This window comes from Delphinus delphis, chromosome 2 (genome assembly GCF_949987515.2).
Source record: "Delphinus delphis chromosome 2, mDelDel1.2, whole genome shotgun sequence".
In the NCBI taxonomy this organism is placed as follows: domain Eukaryota; kingdom Metazoa; phylum Chordata; class Mammalia; order Artiodactyla; family Delphinidae; genus Delphinus; species Delphinus delphis.
Window position 1 is genome coordinate 86,475,480 of NC_082684.1, and position 12,145 is coordinate 86,487,624.

General features: G+C 37.2%; 1 protein-coding gene across 4 annotated transcripts in view; it reads right to left on the bottom strand.

Moving 5' to 3' along the window:
• TTBK2 (tau tubulin kinase 2) overlaps nucleotides 1-12,145 on the bottom strand; it is a 138,588-nt gene that overhangs the window by 44,859 nt on the left and 81,584 nt on the right. For all 4 annotated transcript variants that reach the window (XM_060005095.1, XM_060005094.1, XM_060005093.1 and 1 more), the window contains 3 exons: nucleotides 8,027-8,092; nucleotides 3,785-3,877; nucleotides 2,552-2,677 (listed from right to left, as the gene is read on the bottom strand). In XM_060005095.1, the coding sequence (XP_059861078.1) occupies nucleotides 2,552-2,677; nucleotides 3,785-3,877; nucleotides 8,027-8,092 (285 nt within the window). The remainder of the gene's footprint in view (nucleotides 1-2,551; nucleotides 2,678-3,784; nucleotides 3,878-8,026; nucleotides 8,093-12,145) is intronic.

The following is a 12,145-nucleotide window of genomic DNA, read 5'->3' on the forward strand; positions in this document are numbered from 1 at the left end:
AGTGCCAGGGTAGTATGGAATAAAAAAAACAAAATAAGACATGTCTGTACCCCCAGGATTTAAAAGCCAGTAGGTAAGACAGACATACATAAATACTAAGTATAAACTTGGATGTAATTTCCCAAAACACCATAAAGCTTTCCAAAAGCAAGTGTCAGCCTTTATTCAACCTGAGACATGCATAAAAGATTCCCGGTAGAGAGCAAACAGCTCTCCTCTCTAGGTCTGCACATGCTGTCAGAGTGAGCACTAGCAGGTTACTGGTAATGTGCTGGCCATATGCAACTTGTTAAGATAATGTTCTCTGGCAAGAAACTATGATGTTTAAGGATTCACAAACACAGACATTCACAGTGAAAGCGGCTTTGGAAAACAGCATCATTTAACAGTTTGATTATAAAATATATTTACTTTGGTCTTGCCTCAGAATATATAAAGTTGGAGACATACTGTTATTTGACCTTTGACAACACTAGGGAAGCAGTCACACTAAGTACTGGTATGCTTGCTGTTGGAGGAGGTTTGTTGTTGTTGTTAACTACACTGGTTGTTCCATAAAGAATTTAAAATTCTAAAAGAACAGTAATTAAAGTCATATTCAGAATTCCAAACTGTAAAATTAACCATCAGTTCACAAGAACATTCAGATTCAAAGTAGAGGGGACTTCCCTGGTGGCGCAGTGGTTAAGACTGTGCTCCCAATGCAGAGGGTCCAGGTTTGATCCCTGGTCAGGGAACTAGATCCCACATGAATGCTACAACTAAGAGTTCACATGCCGCAACTAAGGAGACCGCATGCCGCAACTAAGACCCGACGCAACCACATAAATAAAATAAAAATTATAACAAACAACGTAGAGTAATTTTTCTCAAAATGAAGACTGCAGCAGAGCACTGTGAGGAAAGCAAGAGACAGAAACTGCAAAGGTCAGACTTTTTGGAACCTGACATCACATTGATACTAGTCATCAGAATACACTCGTCACTTACGCCAACATCTTTTTCCCAATTATCATTCTCCCATCTACCTGTCCTCTGCTCCCACTCACTGCTTACGGAAAATCAGAGAGCAAAAAAGAAGCAGATTATTTATAGAATCTGTGAAACAATGAAAATGTTATGCCTGCTCTCTCTCTTCCTAAAATAGGGAAATTACTATATTTTGTTTTGTTATCAGGTGACAGAAACACAGAGATTCCCCTTAGAGAATGTTCAACTGAAAAACCTGAGAACAATATTTTGTTAATTTAAATTAAATTAATTATAGGTCTAAGTTTCAAACTTTAGCTGGTGAACATTAGTCTTCTTTAGATTGTAGGCATAACTAAGCAGAGAATGTAATTAAAATTTTTTTTGCTATGTAAACTTTAATATTCACATGCAAACTTTGTCAACCAAAAAATTATTAGCACCCAAGATGAGAAAGTTCCTAGCTCCTAGCTCCTCCTGAATCTAGGCTTACAAGTAAAATTTCATTATTTTATTGCAAGTAACATGAACTCCTGCATTTTAGAAAACCCATATAAAATATAAATGAGAACATATTCCAAAGTGACTCATATACAATGTATTTCCTCCATTTGTTAGCCTATACAGTTTATAACTCAAATAGCCATATAGAAAAGAATAACACAGGCTCACCTACTTAAGGTCTCTAAGGACCCAAGGCTGTATGTTGCCTCTCTGCTTTATATTCTGTATATATTATACAAAAGCTACATTTTCACAAAGAACTAGTTATTATATGCAAAAAAGTTCACTGTGCTGTAGACAATCTTTTAGTCTTTTGACAGTGACAACACTTTAGAATATGAAACTTTCATTAACAGGCAGTAAAGCCTATATGTTGTCCTTTGTAGATAAAAATGATATACTAATATATATTTTATTATTATTATTATTAATCAATGTGTGCTTTGCATTTATATTTTCAGTGGTAGTGATTATCTCGCATTAAGCTCTGACCAAGTTCCCCCTGAGAGCAACAGAATCTTCTGAAATCTAGCTGGTTGGGGTTAGGGATGCAATTTGTGGTAATCCTAGTCACCCTTGTAAGGCCTTATTAACTGATGCTCTGAGGAAATGTTTCACTCACCACAGACAAAACGGAGCCAGTAATCTTCACTGACTGCTGTCCCATAGCATATTAACATACAATATGCAGCCCTCAAGCCCTTGACAGACACATTACCTAGCTGGACATTTCCTTCTGGTCAATAAATTAGCTATAGGATTTTCATAATTTGAACTATCAGCAATTCTATACACCAGAAGAACCACAGCAGGAACAGTTAAAATGTTACATGATGAACAAACCTAAAACTCTAATGAAGTATGTTCGTCCAGAAGGGAGGAAACACACACACGTGCGCTCACGTGTGGACGTGGACCCTGTCATCATCAGTCAATTTAACCACATTTCTCAGGATGTATTAAAATAGTATTATTCTAGGGACTTCCCATACTCATTTATAGCACCCTCAACAGTACAATGAGTGAAGAAAGACTAAATGAGAGAGAATTAACCCACAGAACTCACAAAGATGATTACCTGGTAGTCTGGTTTTGTAAAATAATCCAAAGAGGAGATGTGGTCCAGAAAGATGCTGAATTCTGGAGGGAGATGTTTCAACATAAGCCTGTGGTCATACCTCTCCTTAATAGAGCCCACTTGTTCCTGGGAAGTAAAGAGAAAAGGAACCGAAGTCAATTTCTCTTGGCAGCTACACATTAAGAGCCTCTCAGTAACAGTCTCAAGGGTATGTACTACAGAATGAGACAGTGGGTAATTAAGCATAAAGCAAGAACTGAGCTCTTACTAATAGCTAACAGCCTAATGCACACTGCTTTAAGGCAGCAGGGGGAGGGGACTGTAGTGCAGAACCAAAGGGGTAACACAGTTCTGCATCAGTGAACACACAGCTCCCCAAAAGAAAGAGCTGACCTTAAATCTGGTCTACTTTTCTTTATCAACACATGCATTTATAGTTTTCAAATTGAACAATATGTGACAATTAAAAACTAAAAGCCTAATTGACTTATAAAAAAGAAAAAAGAGAACTAGTAAAAATAAAACCTAAGAGGGAGGGCTAGAAGTCAAATCAGAAATGACAATTGTACTTAAATTTGTATCTATTCTCCATGTACATTAAAAAAGTCATAACATTAATTACATCTCTAATATCAGCACATAGAAAGAAAAATATACATATTGGGATACAGTGAAAATGTTTGTAACTTTTAATTCTTATGCATAAGTATAATCTCAACAAAAACGCCTACCCAGAAATTTTTACTCCTTCCCCTACCAAAACTAACATTTCCATTTCTTTTTTTAAAGGCTTTATTTTTTTTTTAATATTTATTTATTTGGCTGTGTCGGGTCTCAGTTGTGGCATGCGGGATCTTTAGTTGCAGCATGCAGGCTCTTAGCTGTGGCATGTGGGATCTAGTTCCCTGACCAGGGATCGAACCCGGGCCCCCTGAATTGGGAGCATGGAGTCTCTTTGTTTGTTTTTTTTTTTCTGCGGTATGCAGGCCTCTCACTGTTGTGGCCTCTCCCGTTGCGGAGCACAGGCTCCGGACGCGCAGGCTCAGCGGCCACAGCTCACAGGCCTAGCCGCTCTGCGGCATGTGGGATCTTCCCGGACCGGGGCACGAACCCACGTCCCCTGCATCGGCAGGCGGACTCTCAACCACTGCGCCACCAGGGAAGCCCCGGGAGCATGGAGTCTTAACCACTGAACCACCAGGGAAGTCCTAACATTTCCATTTCCAAAATTACCTTGTCCTTTATTTTTCTCCAAGGCAGCTGACCAACCACAAATTCCACCAACATGTAGAATAAGGACCAAAGGTCATCATGTCTTCCCATTTCCTTCATAAGCAAAAGAGAATTCAGTCACATTACATTACCACTCCTTGTGAGTACATTACATTGTCTAAGGCCTAACTATTGTGTTTCATTTCCTATAAAACTATCTGGTAGGTATATCTATGTACCTGTATAGCTATACAGCAATCTACATGACACAACAGATATACTGAAAAACTTTTGATACAAAGAATATCCCAAAACCCAGAAATGCTGGAAATAATTAAGAGCCCATTAATTAATAAATGAGTTCACTAATTAGTAAAGGAAAGTGGTTGCCAAGGGCTTTGAGGAAAGGGGAAAGGGGAATTAGTGTTTAGTGGGTGCAGAGTTTCAGTGTTGCAAAATGAAAAAGTTCTAGAAATCTGTTGCACAATAATATGAATATACTTAACACTACTGAATTGTATACCTAAAAATGGTTAAGGTGGTAAATTTAATGTTATGTGGGTGTTTGGTTTTTGGTTTTTTTTTGCAGTACGCGGGCCTCTCACTGTTGTGGCCTCTCCCGTTGTGGAGCACAGGCTCGGGACGTGCAGGCCCAGCAGCCGTGGCTCACGGGCCCAGCCGCTCCGCAGCACATGGGATCTTCCCGGACTGGGGCACGAACCTGTGTCCCCTGCATCAGCAGGCGGACTCTCAATGACTGCGCCACCAGGGAAGCCCTGTTATGTGTTTCTTACTACAATAATTAAAAAAAAAAAAAAAAAAAAGCAAAGGAAATCTTAAGAGCCAAAATTAAAAGAAAGCTGGAAACATGAGAAGCAACCTAATACTGAAGCTCTGGCTTTGGCTATTTTGGGGGCATTTGTCATAGGTTTACCAACATGGGTTTTATCAATCATGAAGGGGACAGGATTTGTAACTTCCCCACCTCTACCCTCAACATATAGCTAGGACCCTCAAAGGACTATCTTTAGTGCAGATAAAGTGAGTGGTTAAAAAAAATTTGCCCTGAGAATCTGTTACCATAGGACTACCCCTCACTCAGATTTGGGGTTTAAATTTATATTGTTTGTGTGGTCCAGGAAACCAGGCCCAGAAATTAAGTGTTTTCTGGGTGATCCTGTCCTACAGTAATGACAGATACAAATGAAAATCCTCTCAAGATACACTTAAATTCAGACCTCATTGAATTCCTAGAGATAAAGCCCCACCAAATATAAGTTCATTACTTGAAATTATAAAATATATTAGAAAGCAAGCTACCATAAACTAACGGCAAGAAAAACTATAAAGAGCAGAATTAGATATCCAAGAATTTCAGAATGGAATTATAAGATATAGAATATGAAATAAGATATTTAAAATGTTTAAAAAATAGAATCAAAGTCACAAGAAAGGAAGCATATTCTCTCCCCCCAAATAAAAAGACCAATTAGATTTATAAAAGGACTAGAAAGAACATTTAGAAATAAAAAGCACAAATATGTAATTAGAAACTGAATGGCTAGGGAATTCCCTGGCAGTCCAGAGGTTAGGTGCTTTCACTGCCAAGGGCCTGGGTTCAATCCCCTGTCGGGGAACTGAGATCCCACAAGCTGCGTGGCATGGCCAATACACCACCACCATCACCAACAACAACAAAAACCCACACTCAATGGACAAGGTTAAAAGCTGATCAAGCACACCAGAAAAAAAGAATTAATGAACTGGAAGACAGATCTGAAGAAATTATCTAGAATGCAAAAAAGAGACCAAAAGAGAAAACCTGAGAGTGAACTTAAAAGGCATGGAAGACGTAACAAGAAAGTTTAATATGCATCAATTTGGAGATATGAAAATAAAGGTACAGAGAGAAAGGAAAAGAGGCAACATTTAAACAAGCAATGTCTGAGAATCTTCCAGAATAGATGAAAGATGTGAATGTTCAGGAAGCAAAACAAATCTCAAAACAAAGTAAATATAAAGAAATCCACACCAAGGCACATGCAGGACACCAAAGACAGAGAAGATATCAAAAGTAGTCAAGAAAAAAAGGACAAATTAAATACAAAGTAACAATAATACATGAACAAAGATCTCAGTAGCAACCATAGAACCAGAAGAAAGTAAAATAATTTCTTCAAAGTACTGACATAAAACAAATATTAACAAAGGATTAAAATGAAGGAAAACAATGAGATGAAGTAAACAGAGTTCATCAAGTATTTTGAAAAGTCCTTGTATTGTTTGGGAATTATTTACATTAAAAGTTTAAGATTCTCTAAATAAACTTGATTTTACTTAAAAAAAAAAAAGTTTAAGATTTAGGTACCCAAAAAATAGAAATGCAGTGTATTAAGTTTAGAAATTATCCAATCATGGTCGCAGAGTATGGAAGAAAGAAGTATATTTTAGAATTACCTGGGAATTCTTTTTAAATTAGACAAGACACTCTCAAGGTTCCACTAGCTGCACTCCTGTGTCACCACATACTGACAATCACTGTTGTGAAGCTGTGTTACTGTGTAAAGCATTCTACTCCTCAGGTGTGTTGGGAGCAGAAATGAAGGGCAAGAACCACTGCTATACACTATCAAATTTCTCTACCAAGAATAATAAGCAGGTTAACAGAGCAACTGATAGAGCACTCTATGCTGGAAAGGCTTTTAGAAGAAATCTCTACTCTTCAAACTAAAAAAAAATATATATATATATATAAAATCTCTTTCTAGCAGCTATTTTGAAAATGTTTATATAGCTATTATGATCTCTGAAAATGTTTATGCTTATCTCAAAAAGAATGTCCTATTCCAAAGATTCCAATGTGGACATATTCTTTAATAGAATTAATTAGAAAGCATAGTACTTCTAAACTTTCGCAAGAATCTATCTGGAGGATGCGTACCTCTTTTCAAGGTAGAATAATTAACTAAATACCATAAAATAAAACAACACTGAATCAAACCAAATGAGTTAAAATGCTCAGCAGAGTGCTACACACTGATAAAAATACTTTTCCTATTTTCAATTTATAATCACATCCTAAGAAACCAAATTCACTAAAGCATAGCATATAAAACTACAGCATTCTCTTCCTATTACATTTAGCATTGGTCAAGTTATTATTATTTTTTAAATTTATTTATTTTTGGCTGCGTTGGGTCTTCGTTGCTGTGTGTGGGCTTTCTCTAGTTGCGGTGAGCGGCGGCTACTCTTCGTTTACGTGTGCAGGCTTCTCACTGCAGTGGCTTCTCCTGTTGCAGAGCACAGGCTCTAGGCACGTGGGTTTCAGTAGTTGTGGCGCATGGGCTCAGTAGTTGTGGCTCGCGGGCTCTAGAGTGCAGGCTCAGTAGTTGTGGCACACAGGCTTAGTTGCTCCGCGGCATGTGGGATCTTCCCAGACCAGGGCTCAAACCCATGACCCCTGCATTGGCAGTAGGATTCTTAACCACTGCGCCACCAGGGAAGTCCTGGTCAAGTTTTTATTAAAGCAGTTTTGGCTTCACAGAACAAGAATAAGGTAACAAAAGACCAAGAAAAGATTTCTATTTATTTAATCAAGGAATCACTTGTTATATTTCTCAACTCTGTCCAAACAAGTTCAACAGTTGAGAATCCATAAAGTACCCACCTTTCCTATTCATAACTAAGGTTCAGGATGAGGAAAAAAAAATTTAGAGCAAAACAAAAGGATCAAAGTTAAAAAAAGAGAGAGAGAAATTTTTTTAATTTAACCCAAGAGGAGAGGTATAATGTACTAAGATGAAAAAAAAATTTTAAGTTGTTATATTTTAGATCTTCATGAAAACAAGTTTGATGGAGAGGGGAATATCACAGATTAGATGTATATTACAGATAAAATGACCTCCTTCATTAGGTATTGATAGTATGAATTCCCAAATAACTTCTTGAAATAGAACACAGATATTTTCTTTCTTCAAAATTCTATAGTAAATTTAATACTTATATCTAATTAAGGACACAAGATTCTCCATAGACATATATATAATTAGCCATTATATTTTCTGCCAAATTAAATTTTATTTTCTATGCAGCTGCACACATCTATTATCTATCCACTATGCATCATACCATGCATTAGTATTTCTAACACCTTTCCTTCTGCTCCCAAGCACTTTCCACACCTCTGTACTCTAATGTAAAGAAGTCAATCTGATTCAAGCATCAGCATGCTTATACAGCCATGACTCTAGTTCAGATACCTACCCTGTTCCGATGAGCATTGATTGATGCGTAACGAACTGTCCCTCGAAAGCCTGCCACAGCTCGAGGCTACAAAACCAAGCAAAGAATAGTAACTGAGCTTTAAATAGCATAAGATTCAGCACACTTAAGCCCATGAAGTAGAAGGGAGAAACGTGTATTACTGTGAAGAAAACACTACTTAAATTTCTAACACTTTTAATAATTGTGAAATTATAAAAATTAGAGAGAATATCTCTAAATCGTATGTTTAAAACATATTAGTTATCAATGAGTCCCATTTTAGTTATCGATGAATCCCATTTTTTCCTACCATTTTAAAATAAAGTAGGATTTATGACAAATAAACTCTGTATATTAGAAAACATAAAAGCTTTCATGACAAGCATCATAGTATATACATTAATATTCAGGCTCTGGTTACAAATAAGTATATTAAGACCATGCGGTCTAAGTAAAATAAGATGCCAACATCTTTGTGTCTTGGCTATATCATTCAAACTCAATTCAAAGATGGTGGCAACTTGTACCTCTCCCTGCACATGTAATTCACATATTCATAAACTTAAATTATTGGGTACTATTACTCCAAGAGTTCCCTTAATGCCCTTTATAGTCAATCCCCTTGACTCCCAGTTTCTGGCTGGCAACCTCTGATTTCTGTCCTTCCTTAGAACTTAGAATTGTCTAGTGTTTTAGGTTTAACTATTCTAATTACTGTGTAATGGTATCTCACTGTGGTTTTAATTTGCATTTCGCTAATAACTAAAGATGTTCAGAATTTGTTCATGTACTTATTTGCCATCTGTAGTATCTATTCTTTAAAGAAATGCCTATCCAAATCTTTTGCTTATTTTTATAGGTTTGTTTTTTTATTATTGAGTTTTGAGAATTGCTTATAGATTCTGGATATAAAGTCCTCTGTAAGATGTGTGTTTTGCAAATATTTTATTCCAGTCTGTGATTTGACTTTTCATTTGCTTAACAGTGTGTTTTCAAAATGCAGAAGTGTTTACTTTTGATGAATTTTTAATTCTTTTATTTTTGTACCACATGAATGTATTTCCAAAACTTATGTTTAAAAACATCTTTAAAGAAAAAGAAAATAAAAAGTGAGAGTGGTTAGTAACCTAAGAGCATGTTTTATTAAAATAAATACCTAGAAGCCAAAGCAATCTTGAGAAAAAAGAACAAAGCTGAAGGTATCATATTCCCTGACTTAAGACTATACTACAAAGCTACAGTAATCAAAACAGCATGGTACTGGCACAAAAAATAGACACATAGATCAATCGAACAGTATAGAGAGCCCAGAAATAAACCCACACAATTACAGTCAATTAATCTATGACAAAGGAGGCAAGAATATAAATGGAGAAAAGATAGTCTCTTCAATAAGTGGTCTGGGAAAACTGGACAGCTACATGTAAAAGAATGAAATTAGAACATTGTCTCACACCATATATAAAAATAAACTCAATATGGATTAAAGACTTAAATATAAGACCAGAAATCATAAATTACTTAGAAGAAAACATAAGCAGACACTGACATATATCGTAGCAATTTCTTAGATCTGTCAGGCAAAGGAAACAAAAGCAAAAGTAAACAAATTGGACCTAATTAAACTTAAAAGCTTTTGCACAGCAAAGGAAACCACTGAAAAAATGAAAAGACAACCTACTGAATGGGAGAAAATATTCACAGATGATATGACCAATAGAGGTTAATATCCAAAATATATAAACAGCTCATTCAACTCAGTATCAAAAAAAAACCCCGATTAAAAAATAGGCAGAAAACCTGAATAGATATTTTTCCAGAGAAGACATATAGATGGCCAAGAAGCACATGAAAAGACACTCAACACTGCTAATCATCAGGGAAATCCAAATCAAAACCACACCTGTTAGAATGGCTATCATCAAAAAGAACACATATAATAAATGTTGGTGAGGACAGGGAAGAAAGGGAACCCTCATACACTGTTAGTGGGAATGTAAATTGATGCAGCCACTATGAAAAATAGTCTGGAGATTCCAAAAAAAACTAAAAATAGCTCATAGACAATATGATCTAGAAATTCCACTCCTGGGTATATATCCAAAGAAAATGAAAACACTAATTCAAAAAGACACATGCACCTCAATGTTCATAGCAGCATTATTTACAATAGCCAAGATATAGAAGCACTCTAAGTGTCCATCAACTTATGAATAGATAAGGAAGATGTCACACACACACACACACACACACACACACACACTGGAATATTACTCAGCCTTAAAAAGAATAAAATTTTACCACTTGCAACAACATGATGAACCTGAAGGGTATTATGCTTAGTGAAATAAATCATATAGAGAACGACAAATACTGTATGTTATCACTTATATGTGGAATCTAAAAAAATGAAACAAACAAATGAATATAAAAAACTGAAACAGGGGGCTTCCCTGGTGGCACAGTGGTTGAGAGTCCACCTGCCGATGCAGGGGACACGGGTTCGTGCCCCAGTCCAGGAAGATCCTACATGCTGTAGAGCGGCTAGGCCCGTGAGCCATGGCCTCTGAGCTTGCGCGTCCGGAACCTGTGCTCCGCGACGGGAGAGGCCACAACAGTGAGAGGCCCGCGTACCGCAAAAAAAAAAAAAAAAAACTGAAACAGACTTACAGACAAAGAGAATAAACTGTGGTTACCACTGGGGAGAAAAATGGGGAGGGGGTAAGACAGGGGTAGGTGATTAAGAGATACAAATTACTATATATAAAATAAATAAGCTAAAAGGAAGTATCATATAGTGCAGGGAATAGAGCCAATATTTTATAATAACTATGTAATAAAGAACTATGTAATAAAACCCTCAATGGAAATAAGAAAATAGATGAAATTCTGGAATGGTAACATTTAAAATTTTTTCTTAAGTAGGACACTATAGCCCTAGGCACTGGAAGTTTCAGCTGAATGGTTAAGAAGGAAGCAGCAAGAGAAAACATGGCATTCCAAGAGCTTAGACACAAAGGGCCAATGTAAGATGCCAGCTCAAGGGCTAAAGAAACTGAGGCATCCTCTAAACCGGGAGGGAAAACATGAACATGCAGATTCAAATCACTAAGTAAAGAGAAGTTCAACTCCAAAACTGTATGGACCAAAGTACTGCAAATATACATACAGAGACACACGCTACTCCTTTTTTTTTTTTTTTTTTCTTTTTTTTGCAGTACGCAGGCCTCTCACTGTTGTGGCCTCTCCCATTGCGGAGCACAGGCTCCGGACGCGCAGGCTCAGCGGCCATGGCTCATGGGCCCAGCTGCTCCGCAGCATGTGGGATCTTCCCAGACCTGGGCACGAACCCGTGTCCCCTGCATTGGCAGGCGGACTCTCAACCACTGCGCCACCAGGGAAGCCCACAAGCCCTTTTTATCTCACATCCCTATTTGATACAACTAATAACATCTTAAAGGTTATAGACAGTAGAGGCTCTCCCACGTGCCACAACTACTGACGCCTCCACGCCTAGAGCCCGTGCTCCGCAACAAGAGAAACCACCACAATGAGAAGCCCGCGCACCGCAACAAAGAGTAGCCCCCACTCACCGCAACTAGAGAAAGCCCGCACGCAACAACAAAGACCCAACACAGCCAAAAATAAGTTAATAAATAAATTCATAAAAAACGAACAAAAAACAGTAGAGGCTCTCAAAACCAACCACATAAACAACTTGCTAGTATCGCTAGTGTAACAGATAGGATCCATCATTCCCTTTGTAATGCATTCTGACTGACAATCCTATATCATAAGTTTGGAAAAATAAATACACATTTATGTTTTGAGGGAGTTTCTCTGTGGTGATGGAATAGTTTTATATCCTGATTGGGCTGTTGGTTATATGAATCTACATGTATGATAAAATTTCATATACCCACCCCTCCCCTGAAAGGAAAAGTGTATGTAAAAAATAGTGAAATCTGACTCAGGTTTGTACTTGAGTTAATAATAGTATACCAATAACAGTTTCTTAGTTTTGACAACGTATTATGATTATGTAAGATGTCATCATCGGGGGAAGCTAGGTGAAGGGTACATGATAACTGTACTATTTTACAACAGCTCCCTGAATCT